The following is a 12,495-nucleotide window of genomic DNA, read 5'->3' on the forward strand; positions in this document are numbered from 1 at the left end:
GTTAGATGAATAAACTTTGGTAAGATTCATTCTAAGAAATGCCCTATAGTGCTTTGACTTAGGCAGATGTTTACCGTTAATACTTTCTTGTAAGAGTCCTTTCTTGAAGTAGGCTAATGCTATCCCCACAATGCCATCAAAATCAGTTAGAGGTATTGATGTATAAACCTCAATGGCTTTATCACATTCACCAATGGCACTGTGAAGGAAAAAAAAAAAAAAAACTATCATTAGTATGAAGGATGTAGCAAGAGCTGTTATAATCCAGAAAAGCTGTCCATGCAGCTGAGTATCCTGTTTTCAACAGCAGTTCTAAGCACACACCTGGAAAACTGCAGGACTAGGACAAGAACGTGCAATATTTCTTACCCTCCTCCTGTTACAGCAGTTACTCTCTCCAACTACCTGTTGCATGAAAAATTGTTGGTGGGGAAAATGTGCAGGATAGCTATATGTAAAGATGTAGCTTAACTGTCAGCACAAAGGAATAGGGAGGGAGAGTAGGAAAACCGCAAAGGTGAAAAAATGAGAAATCAAATCAAAGCATGCACATGCACACACAGGCAAGTGTACATACACAAATAGATATAGAATTCTTGTTCTAAGGCCAGTATGGAAGAAATTATGCAGGAATATATTATTAGAACTAGTTATTAGTTACTGAACTGTTAGTGTTGTGTAAGTTGCACACAGGAATCACCATGCATACAGTGTGGATCTGAGACTACGGAAAACCAAAGAGCTGCTTCAGAAATCTTCTCTGAAATTTAAGAATGAATTATTGCATTATCACAGCCTAGGTATTCCAGTTACATGCACAGAAAATTAAGAATACATTAAGTTTCCCTATAGCATTGACAAAATCTAATAAGCAAAACTTGAGCCATCTCGCATCAAAGAACAGTTTGAAAGTCTTCATCTGTTAAACCTGGTGCCCTGCCTTCCATCAGAACTCAAAGCGAATCATGAGGTCTTTTCCAACCTTAATGATTCTGTGATTCCATTAAGGGAACTCAATTGTGTGGAGGGTTGCAGCAGAAAGGGTCAGCAGCAGAAAGGTCACGTGCATAGAACATCCTAACCACGCATGCTTCAGGTCATACAAGTGAATACAAATTCAAAGGGCAGGTAGAAAGGACTTCTAATAAATCTTAAAGCAGCTATCTTATTCAAACTAAGCATACCTGAATCCAGAGTGTGGAGATCCTAAAAAAAACAATTTACCCTGGAGACTGTACAGCTACATTGTTTAGACTTTTTTTAAGGATCAAATTGAGTGCAGGGGAATCACTGATATGTTATAAACTGCCAAGAGGTAAAGCAATTCCTTTCATTTGGTTTTGATATCGTACCCATTTCTGGAGCACATAAAGAGTTCAGTCAGACTGGTCTAAAATTAAGAATGATGTTTAATAAATTATTTTCTCTGTCGACCTTCCACCATTTGGCATCACACAAGTTTTTCACCACTGCATTCACTACATCCAAAGCTGAAGCTAGGGGCTGGGATAAGTACGTCAACAAACACTTACCACAGTGATCTGCCATAGTTTTGCATAGCTATATTATATTTCTCAGTATCCTCAGAGTTTTTCAGTAATGAAGCGGCCCTTAAAATAACCACAATTAAGAGTAGTTATCATGGGACTATAACACAAGTATTCTGACGTTAGTTTTCAGAGCAGAATGGACAAGTGTTTTACACAGAAATCTTCTTACACATAAGCACAGAAAACACAGAGCCAATCTTACAAAGTTTAATGCATCACCAAGCATGCTCTCCAAACGTGGCTTCTTTCGCCACCCTCCTCTACCATTTGAAAAGAAAAAAAGCCCTGACATTAATCAGTATAGAATAGAGACAAAAAGAAAAAAAAAAAGAGATGCCATACATCGAATTAGCTAAATGTTCTAGTAAGACACTCAGCCTTGGAATGACTTTACTTCTCCTTGTTATTTGTGTTCTACATTTCCAAACTTGATATAAGAACATCCCCACATCCCCCTTACAGTACAGTTAGTTGAAATGTACTGTTGAGTTATTGAAAATAAGTTTTACTGCAAGAAAAGAAAAACCTTCACAGAAAAAGAGGACAAGGAGCTTCTATCAGTAAACATTCCAGTATGTATAACTCACCTCTCATAAGCATCTTTTGCCTGCCTTTTTAGATCCATATACTCATTCAAGTAACCAAGCATTGTGAAAGCAGATGCATCATCTGGATTTCTTTCTAGAAAATCAGTATAGACAATATAGTAGAATGTAATCAGAAAGAGCTGTGAAAAGTATTAGAAAAAACACTGCTATATTGATGTAACAGTACACATATATATATAAAAAGCACTTTGCCAAGTGCTTCTGTCAGTTGCTCACTGGAATTATTTGACAAGCTGCAAGGAAATAAAGAAGAGATACTAAGACCACAACATGACATCAGGCTAGCTCAAAAGTGTTTCAACTCTTATGACACAGTATTGATGTGCCCAATATATATTTTTTTTCAGCCCACAGTGTTTTGTTTTGGTTTGTGGTGTCTTTTTTTTTGGTAATGAAATATTAAATTACTCAGCTTGTACTGACTTCAGTAAGATAGTAGTAGAACCTTATGGTTTATTTTATTTATTTTCACTACTACAATGTTGAAAGGCTTGTCAGTAGCTGAAGTTATTAGCTGCCATCTCAATCCTAATGCTTTTCCCCTAGACCAGAAAGGGGAACATAGGCCTTTACTGAAATTTGCTTAGGGATTTTACAAATGCCTTCTCACACTTACCTCATTTTAAGTGCTTGTAACTTAGTTTGTAGCTCTAAAAATATCAGCAGTGGATATATTTAGTCCAAGGATATATTTACAGTAAGAGATGCAGATTAAAGAAAATCCACACTTGCTCTATCCACCTCCTGGGCTAAATATACACACGCTCACCACAACATGGAGGCCACGCTGGCTTGAAACCAAACCCAAGAAAGTCTTCTGTCTCTTACTGAAGTTTAACACTATTGTGTGCTTCAGGTTATAAAGTTTTACAGTATCCAGAAACAGCCTAACGTATGGCACATGGGCAGAAAAGCTAGCAGCTATCTGCACAGACATACAGATATACTCAAGTGAAGTCAGATAACCAGACACCTGATGGCAAGTATAACAAGGTCCTCACTGTGCTCAGTTTCTGAAACGAAGTCTGGTGGAATGATAGAACTCATACCTATTTTGTTCCAGTGCATTAATAAGTAACCAATTAACCCCACTTTGTCTGCTTAATTTACAATACAAAAGCCTAGTCCAGCCAAATCACTCTCTGCCAGACCTTGTACAGAAGTAGACATTTAACGCATCTTTTAGTCAGGCTTACCAATTCCGAGAGGCATCTAAGTTACCTACCTGTATATTTGGTCATGACCACCTGAGCTGCTGGAATAGCATTCATTTGAACAATGTTGTACAGATATACCTCAGTATTTCTGTTGCCTTTATCCTGCAGCGTTGAACAAACCCAGTGGGCATAGCCTTTTGCTCCCTCAGTCTCAGGAAATAAAAAACACACAAATTGAGAGTCATCGAACCTGCTTAAGTAACACATAAATTCTTAAAGACCATAATAATTCTTTGTTTTAACACAATCTTGGCTAAAGGTCTGCATAACTGTTAAGCAGTAGAATAAAACACTAAACCGGATTGCTGCAAACAAAAAATTGTCCTTTGGACAATTAAAGAACTCTCATATTTACGTATCACTTATGACATACTGGAGGGATGACAAATGAGAAAAGGCTAAGAGAATGTAAAGTCTTCCACTTTCTTAGAACCCAGGGTACTGGCAGTATCCTCGCTCTTTCCTGTTTATGTCTCCAATTTATGCCTTTGATCTCTGTCCAGTTCTGTGCAACATCAAGGTATTTTTTTTCACAACTTACAGAGCAGAGTTCTTGGACCACTGGGACTAAAGCACTTAACAAAATAACTGCTTGCCATTCAGTGCCAGCACAGGCCAGGCACACCAACATGGAAGTCAGACAATCCCATTTGGAACTCTAGCTGTCCCATCATTAAAGACACCTATTTCTTTAAAAAATACATCACCTAACTAGAGAGATTAGATATGAAGAATCTTCAATACAGTATAACTGTTACACTTACATGCATACTAAGTTCAGTTGTATGCCTGAAGAGATCCATAGTATCATAGCTGCCAACCGTTTCCGCAATAAGAGCCTACAGAGAAGCAAAGGTTCCTGTGGTCAGGTACTTTAAAAATTATGACATTGACAAGAGGCTCAGCACACATTACTTCAGGCACATCTTAGGTAATTAACATGAAAATAATTTATGTTCTCATGCTCTCAAAGAAATTCTACGCTGCTCTCTTGAGACTCCACCTGAAATACTGCATCCAGCTCTAGGGCCCCAGGATAAGGACGTGTACCTGTTGAAGAGGGCCCAGAGGAGGCCATGGCAACAACCAAAGGGCTGGAGCACCTCTCCTACGAAGAGAGACTGAGAGAGTAGGGGTTGTTCAGCCTGGAGAAGAGAAGGCTCCAGGGAGAGCTTACAGCAGCCTGCCAGTACCTAAAGAGGTCTACAGGAAAGCTGGGGAGGGACTCTGTGTCAGGGGGTGTAGGGATAAGACAAAGGGTAATGGCATGAAACTAAAAGAAGGTAGATTTAAATTAGATGTAAGGAAGAAATTCTTTAATCAGAGTGGTGATGCACTGGACTGGGTTTCCCAGAGAAGCTGCTGATGCACCATCCTTGGAAGTTTTTAAGGCCAGGTTTGATGGGGCTCTGGGAAACCTGGTCTAGTGAGAAGTGTCCCTGACCACAGCAGGGAGCTGGAACTAAATGAGCTTTAAGATCCCTTCCAACCCAAACCATTCCCTAATACTAAGAATAAAATGAACACTACAAAGAGGGCATAAGCAGTCTCCGCTGCATCAGCCCTTGACACTTAAGGTGTCAGGCAGCTACTTTACATTTTTCAAGACAAAGACATCCTTGTGCATGTTAGTTCCACTTATAACAACATATGACGGGAGCTGAATTTTGACATGATGTCACTAGTCCTTCCTTAGAATCCGGTTTCAACTAGATATTATTAGCAGGTCAACAGCATGGGATTATTGAGTGCACCTACAGCAATCACAAATGAGTCATGAGTACTTCTACTATTCACAGATGGCCTAGATACCAGTGGGAGCATATCCAATCCGCAGTGGTAGGTGGAGGAAGGCACCTCCCAGGATGTAAGAGCTGCTTTTGCACCAGGTACATTAGAGACTTACTGTTTTTAACAGCGATGATAGAAAGGGGGGCACTGAGAAGTGCGCTAAACAGTGCCATTTAATGAGATAGTCATACAGCAGAAGCCAAAATAGCTAGCATCTTACAAAGACGGTACTTTAAGTGTTACGAACACTTAATAATAAACTTCAGAGCACAAAAATGATTTTTTTTTTAATAGATAATTTCTTATACAACTCACAATTACATTAGCCACAAAAACATGTATATAAAGATACATGATTAATGTAGCTTCCATTATATACCAATACAGAAGCAAGGGGTCCCACCCACCCCCAGGGGAAGCAGCTGCTCCCTGTGCTTAAAATCCTATGAGAACATGCTTAAGTGCCAATTCTTAGGATGGAGTGTAAAACCTCTCTTGCACTAACAACTGGTTTTGGCACACAGTTAAGATTTTTTCACATCTTACCTGCCCAATCCAACACAGTAGGTAAGAGGGCTCCAGAGACTGGGCTACCTTGAAGGCTTCATGAGCTTGCTGCAGAACCAAAGATAATGATGCTATTCAACTGTCTGGCATGGTGACAGATCACTTTTGAGTATTCATAGTTAACATGCAGTAGTATTAAAAGAGATTTTCATGAATGAAATTAGGTCACTACTAAAAAATATCTACTGTGCTATACAGAACAACATATCACCCACAAAAATAAAGCAATTTAGTCTTCTCAAAAGTAAAATATAAAATCAAAAATATTTACGAGATCAAAGTTCCTCTCCCTTCCAAATACAACTCCTCCTCCTTGTTCTGAGGAAGAAGCTAGATTAACTGTTGGAACAATTATTATCTTAAAATCAGCCTTTGAGAGGATCCAGATTTTGGAATTTGCATTTCTTTCATGTAAACAGTTTGACACATTCTGAAAATTGTTAAACTGATTACCATCCACAAGTCATAATTTTCCCTCAAGATTGCACATGTTCATTGTTCTTCCCTTAATGTGGCACAAGGTGAACAAAGTCCTAGCCTGAGTAGTCTTAGCAGTAAGGAGTTTGTACTATTAAATTATTTTTTACTAAAAATAAAGCTTGACCATCACATTACAGAAACTAAATTAAATTGCTGAAATTCTGACCAGCAAATAGGATAGCATGTAGTTTTAGGTGCATGAAAAGCCTGGACTTCACTTAACAGGTATTCCAATTTTTATTCAGAGAAGCTCTAAAGGTTATACAGAACTATGGCAAGTCATGTACCATATTAATGAGCAGAAAGTAGCTACCTACAGGAAACTCAGAAACTCAAAGTTTCAGTTTGTGACTAAAAGAGTTCCCAGTCAAACTTGCTGTGAGTTGGTTTGATTCAGTCCTTCTCAGTCCTTCTGAACAGTTGCTATTCCACTTACGCATTTGGAGAGAAACTTCAGCAATTTAGAGTAAGTTCACTTAACTGTATCCACTCCAGAACAAATACTTAATTCCTGTGACTCAAGAAAGATGCTGATTTTATTTCATTCAATGCAAGTACGTTTTTTGAATCTGAGAGGTACGCTCTCCACTGTTAGCCCATACTCTCACTCTACTATACTCCCCTAAAAAAAAAAAAAAAGTGGAAAGGGAAACTGCATTTGAGAAATGGGAAAAAAAAATGTACCTCAATGTTTCCAGTTGCTAGATACAAAACCCCCAAGTTGGTCCAGGCAACAACATTCTAGGGAGAACAAATACAAGTTAAAACCGATGTGTTATTGCTATATTCTAAAAAAAATGACACAGCATCAGGGGAAGAAAAGTTTCAAATGCCCACTTGAAACAGATGGCAGCTGCCTACAGCACTTACGATTTGCTCAGCTTGAACAGATTTGATGAACGAATGTTGAGCAAGAGCATAATTCCCAATAGCTGGGGGGAAAAAAAAGGAGAGCTACATCTAACTGAATTTCATAAACACCATTAGTCAAGTTGCCTTCTAATTTAGAATATTATGCAGCTAGGGGTCTCACTGAAGACTTACCACTACAGGAAGCAACTACACCAAGTGCATTCCAATAAAGATGATTTTTGCTGTCAAGCCTCACAGCTTTTTTGAGACACTGGAAGAAAATCAAATGTGAACTGAATTACTATATTATCACAAATTAAGATTTTATGCACTTAACTTATCCGGAGATTTAGGTTTTATTGAGGACAGAGAGGTGAGGCAGAGAAACACCAAAGTTGATTTAAACTTTAAAGAATGCAACAGAAAAACAGGCGGTACCTGTAAAGATTTCTCTAGCAATTCACTGATCTCATTCATGTCAGCATCCACTGCTGTGAGGTGCTCTGCTTGTCGATAATAATTTATTCCAAGATCACACCATATGTTAGGCAAAGGCATCAATTTTAAAGCTCTGCCGTAACACCTACGGAAACATGAATCACACAAGTATTATTCCGAGCCTCCCTAACATGAAGAACAGAAAACTGAAAAACACTCGAGTGCTTAAAAACCCAAACCAAACAAATATGCATAAATACAAACAAAACCAGACAAGAACGGAAATCCTATGACAACTAATCTTCATTCAGACAGCTATCTTCACAGAATCCATCCTGGTCTGTATTACCCACCACTAGTGAAACTACAGATGTGCAATATAGCAAAGTTATGTCAGGTGCAATATGCACATTTTTAATTAAAACAAACATCAGCCATTTTCAGAGTTAATCAGACTTTCCCTAGGAAGTATTTTGACTACACATATCATTGTTGAGATTTTCTAAGGAGGTACATTTCCAGACTGTCTTAACTAACGCATCCAGCTGCACAAAGCTCGTAAGAAGCCACAGAAGAGGCTACAAGAAAACTTTAAGTATTTCTGTTATTTCTAGCTCTATTATCATGAGCTTCCAGGGCCAGGAAAAAGGAGTTGCGTCTTCCAATGTAATTTAGATCCCATAACTAGGGCTCAAATTGATGACAGTTTTGTCCAAAAAAATACAGACATAAAGCTTACAGTATTATCTTGGACTTTAATAATCCTGGGAGAATGGGCTAACTACTACTGCAACCACTCTGTTTAAAGTAGTACAATTTGTTGAATGACAGACAGGATATAGCTGTGCTCTGGAGACAGAACCAAGGAGAAGAGCAGGTCCTAAATTAAGTGTTGAGAGCCACTGAGGCAATCCAGGGATCATACCCTGAAATGAGTGGTATAATTTGAAAGAAGCATGAGACCTTCTTTACCTCCTCATTAATCTTCACTAAATATCCAGGTGATAAAGATCAGCATTTGTTTCATTTTCTAGAAATAATATAGTCTAGAACATTTGAGACTATAGTGTGCACAGATATGTAGAAGAACTTGACATTAAAAAAAGAATTTATTACCTTCCTCCCAGTCTGAGCAGCTCATTTTTCTTCAGCATCTGTTTGCCTTCGTTTCTACCCAGAAGCAATCCTAGAACCTGAACATTCACTTTGGCTGGTGAAATAACATGCACACTAGTACAGGTATCTCCAAGCAGTTTCCAAAGGGAAGATATATCAGGACGGTGCTTTGTTGCCCTGTAAATTGATATTTAAGAAAACCCACAAAATATCTGTTCAGACACTGCAATACTCTTTCCTGAAAGAAAGTTCACTGCTTTGAATAGTGGCACAAACTCTAATTAATCGATGGACTGCTTTATTTTTTTTTTATTATTCTGTTTTCTTGCTACTCAATCTGTAGTTTTAAAAAGCTAGAAATAATCATAAAAAGAGAAAGTACAAAATGCTAACGTATTCCAATTTTGTGGAGACTAAGAGTCTGTTCTGAAAATTACCTGTTATCTGTCAAAACATCAGCTGACAACACTAACTTTTGCATTTCAGAACACTATCATTTATATTGCAAGACATGAGACATCCGCAGAAACCTGGCGGACCTTCTCCTATACCAACAATTATCCCAAGGTTCAATTTGGGCCTCTAAAGCATTCTGTCTGATAAGCAAAACAGTAAGATTGTGGAAGGTAAGCTACAACTGCCTCTCATCCACCATTTTTGGTAGAAGTTTCCTTCCTTCTACCCATATACACAGGATGACAGCTGGAGTGAACTGTGTGCGACTTCACACTTGTGTTATAATCAAAGGACTCTGTATCTTTAAACACAAAAAAAGAAAACTAATTACCATTCACTCCGGCAGCTTAAGTCCACAATGCATTATTCAAACCATTTTCACTAAACACTTTCTTCTACATTAGAAGCCCAGTCCACTTGATTTAGTGTAACTGGAAGTCCTCAAACACTTAACTTCTTCAAACCACAAGCCCAGCGGAAATAAAATAACAGAATGTTTAGTACTAACCTTGTAAAAAATTCAAGAGCCTGCTCTATGTAATCCACAGCCTTCCTATCAAGATACTTATCAAGGGCTGATTTTGCCAGCATGAGATAGCACTCACCAAGTCCTGAAAGAAAGACAAAATATCCTCTATGAAAACAGATGCTTCCATGTTACTGCTTGATAAAGGAGGTGGGGTGGTATGAAGAAAGACTGCTCCATGTTATGCTTTATGCCCTACATATACTATGCCTAATCAAAAAGATCCACAACCAAACTCACTCTGTGGCTCACAAGAGAGACTTTGCTTTTACCCCTTCCTCAATAGCATGAACTGTAGAATAATCTGAATATTAAAATAAACTTGTGTAATTATAAAAAAATATAGCATTGAAACTTTGGGTTTGTTTTCAAGAATTAACTAGAGCACTCACGTGAGAGGTGCTCTGCACTGGCAAGTCTGACAAATACAGCTATATTCAGTTCACACTTTAGTCAAAAACATTATCAAATCATTGCCGAATACAAAAAGAAGAAATAATATCAAGGTACGAAAAATGGGAAGTTTTTTTTAGAACTGGGTGAAACCACAATGATTTAATCCTATTTAAGAATTTACTTCATATGGAAATAAATGCAATTAAAGAAACCGCATCTAATACCACCATTTTTATTATTTCAGAAACAGCAAGATACTGCCTGAATTATATTCTTTACACTGCTCATATCTGCAGTGATTCTGTCTGGCAATAAGTCACTGGATTTGAGCCTCATTAATTCTCAGTATTTTTTTCACAGTTCTGAACCTACGTTCCTCATGCTTTAGTCCCCTCTATTTATATCAAACTAATAATCAAAGTAGGTACCATCTCTCTTTGCAGATTTTGACAAACAATTAACATCAATAACATCGTGACAAACGCAGACCATATGAACCAGATGCAGCCATTCTGTGAGATTCTTATTGTGCCCTCACTAAGTATTTGTTTTGACCACACAGAAGTCCCAAGGACATAAGCTCTTCAGCTGTCAAGAAGCTGCAATCTAAAAGCAAAACTGATTTTATTCCCTGAAGTTATAAATGAAGAGATATGCAGGAGCAGAGGTGAATAAACTTATTATTCAACAACACAAATAAAAAATGCACAGAAAAGACGCATTCAAGCAACATCAGTATATTCTCTTGTCTGCCTTAAGACTACGCTTCTAACAGCTCAATTCAGAAACTGTTAATTTTTTGATCCAAACTGTAGACAAGTACACTTGTGTATATTTTGTGTATCAGCTTACACTCACCCAAACATCAAAGGCCTTTTACACAAGGAACACTAACTTAAAAATTCATACCAACACCAAGCAGCAAAAAGCTTGATTTCAGATGGACGTATAGGGTGAGAATGCCTGAAGACTAAGAGGCATTGAGAACGTGAACAAAACAGTTATTAATTGGCTATCAAAATTTTATATACTCCCCATGTTATATAACCTGAGAACAACAGTTCACTTTCACTATCACCAGGACTCCATGCTCTACCATTCTACTCCGTTCCCAACTACATACTACAGAAACCTACCGACTGCCACATCTAACACTTGTGAGACCTCTCTGGATACCTCACTACTATTTTTAATCAGTTGAAGAAGCTCACACGGGTCAGAATCACCAGGGTTAACACAAAAGGTGAGAAACAAACAGTCAGGAGGAGCATCAGCAGAAAATAAATATAGTCCACCTTTTTGACACAGAAGCCCAACTCCACTGCCCGTTCAGCCATACACAGTATTTGACTGCTTAGGTGAAGCTGAGCATCATCAGCTGGCATCCACTACAAAAATTTTCAATGCCTTTACCCATTTGGCTTGGTAGTTACATAGGAATAGTTACCTTTTTTTACCTACTTGCAACAGTAATAATCGCTTCTGTGCATCGTGGTTTAACGGTCTTTGTATGTTTACAAACTATTACACACTGTCTTTCATACATGTGAATCACAGCATTCTACACAAGCAATACTATCCTTTATGTAGGCAGACCTAACTACATCAGAGCCTCTTCATGAGATTCAAGCACTAGAGGGGAAAAGACCTAAAATTTTCAGATTCAGACACATTACCTTTCAACGCAGGCACATACTCTTCAGTCTTCTCTAAGATTTCTTGATAGGTAGCTATAGCATTTTCATATTTGCCTAGAATTTGCTCAACTGCTGCAGCTCTGTAAATGCTGTATACAAGCTCTGGGTTCAGTTCACTGGCCTTCTTGAAGGCTTTTAGAGCCGTTGCATAGCTACCTCTGCCAAAGTAAGCCTCCCCTAGAGACTCCCAGCAGTTGGAATCCTTTGGATCAGCCCTGAGAGCTGCCTGCAAACTGAAGATATCAAGATTTAACTTATTTAAATCAAATCTGATACAAGTTAACAAAAACAAATTATTTCCTTGCATTATATACTATCAGAACACAACCACACAATTATACAGAACTTTTAGAAATTGCATAATAGTGTTTTAATCTTCATAGAACACATTATAAAAGTTTAGGCATTGTACCTAATTTTGGCTCATTATTCAGTGCTATCGTGTCTACGACAAGCCTGTCACTAGGCTTGTTAGCATGGATCACTGCTATCATAAGACTGCATTGTGCTAATTCCAGAACTGGAGATAGATGCAGCTTGCTCAGACCCATTTCCCACTGTTTAGTACAGGCCATCTTGTGATTAGCTAACTTAATTTCAAAAATCATGAAGATCAAAGACTGTTTTACAGCGATTTACAGAAAACAGTTTAAAACAACCACGAGTTATCTTACTCAGCCACTGCTTGTGACGGCTGACCAGTTCTGAGGTAGTAAAGTCCACGATGAAGCCAGGCCCATTTTACTGTACCAGCATTTGCTTTTCCAGTTACTTCATTCAAGATTGACAGAGCGGTATCCT

At 38.1% G+C, this 12,495-nt stretch overlaps 1 protein-coding gene across 9 annotated transcripts in view; it reads right to left on the reverse strand.

Moving 5' to 3' along the window:
- Positions 1-12,495, reverse strand: part of SKIC3 (SKI3 subunit of superkiller complex) — a 50,011-nt gene that overhangs the window by 17,614 nt on the left and 19,902 nt on the right. For all 9 annotated transcript variants that reach the window (XM_035567645.2, XM_035567648.2, XM_035567644.2 and 6 more), the window contains 14 exons: positions 12,369-12,493; positions 11,674-11,927; positions 9,584-9,686; positions 8,620-8,796; positions 7,504-7,648; positions 7,258-7,336; positions 7,084-7,145; positions 6,898-6,954; positions 5,713-5,781; positions 4,140-4,214; positions 3,384-3,525; positions 2,138-2,231; positions 1,533-1,610; positions 75-199 (listed from right to left, as the gene is read on the reverse strand). In XM_035567645.2, the coding sequence (XP_035423538.1) occupies positions 75-199; positions 1,533-1,610; positions 2,138-2,231; positions 3,384-3,525; positions 4,140-4,214; positions 5,713-5,781; positions 6,898-6,954; positions 7,084-7,145; positions 7,258-7,336; positions 7,504-7,648; positions 8,620-8,796; positions 9,584-9,686; positions 11,674-11,927; positions 12,369-12,493 (1,585 nt within the window). The remainder of the gene's footprint in view (positions 1-74; positions 200-1,532; positions 1,611-2,137; positions 2,232-3,383; positions 3,526-4,139; positions 4,215-5,712; positions 5,782-6,897; positions 6,955-7,083; positions 7,146-7,257; positions 7,337-7,503; positions 7,649-8,619; positions 8,797-9,583; positions 9,687-11,673; positions 11,928-12,368; positions 12,494-12,495) is intronic.

The sequence above is a fragment of the Cygnus atratus genome, chromosome Z, assembly GCF_013377495.2.
Source record: "Cygnus atratus isolate AKBS03 ecotype Queensland, Australia chromosome Z, CAtr_DNAZoo_HiC_assembly, whole genome shotgun sequence".
Classification (NCBI taxonomy): domain Eukaryota; kingdom Metazoa; phylum Chordata; class Aves; order Anseriformes; family Anatidae; genus Cygnus; species Cygnus atratus.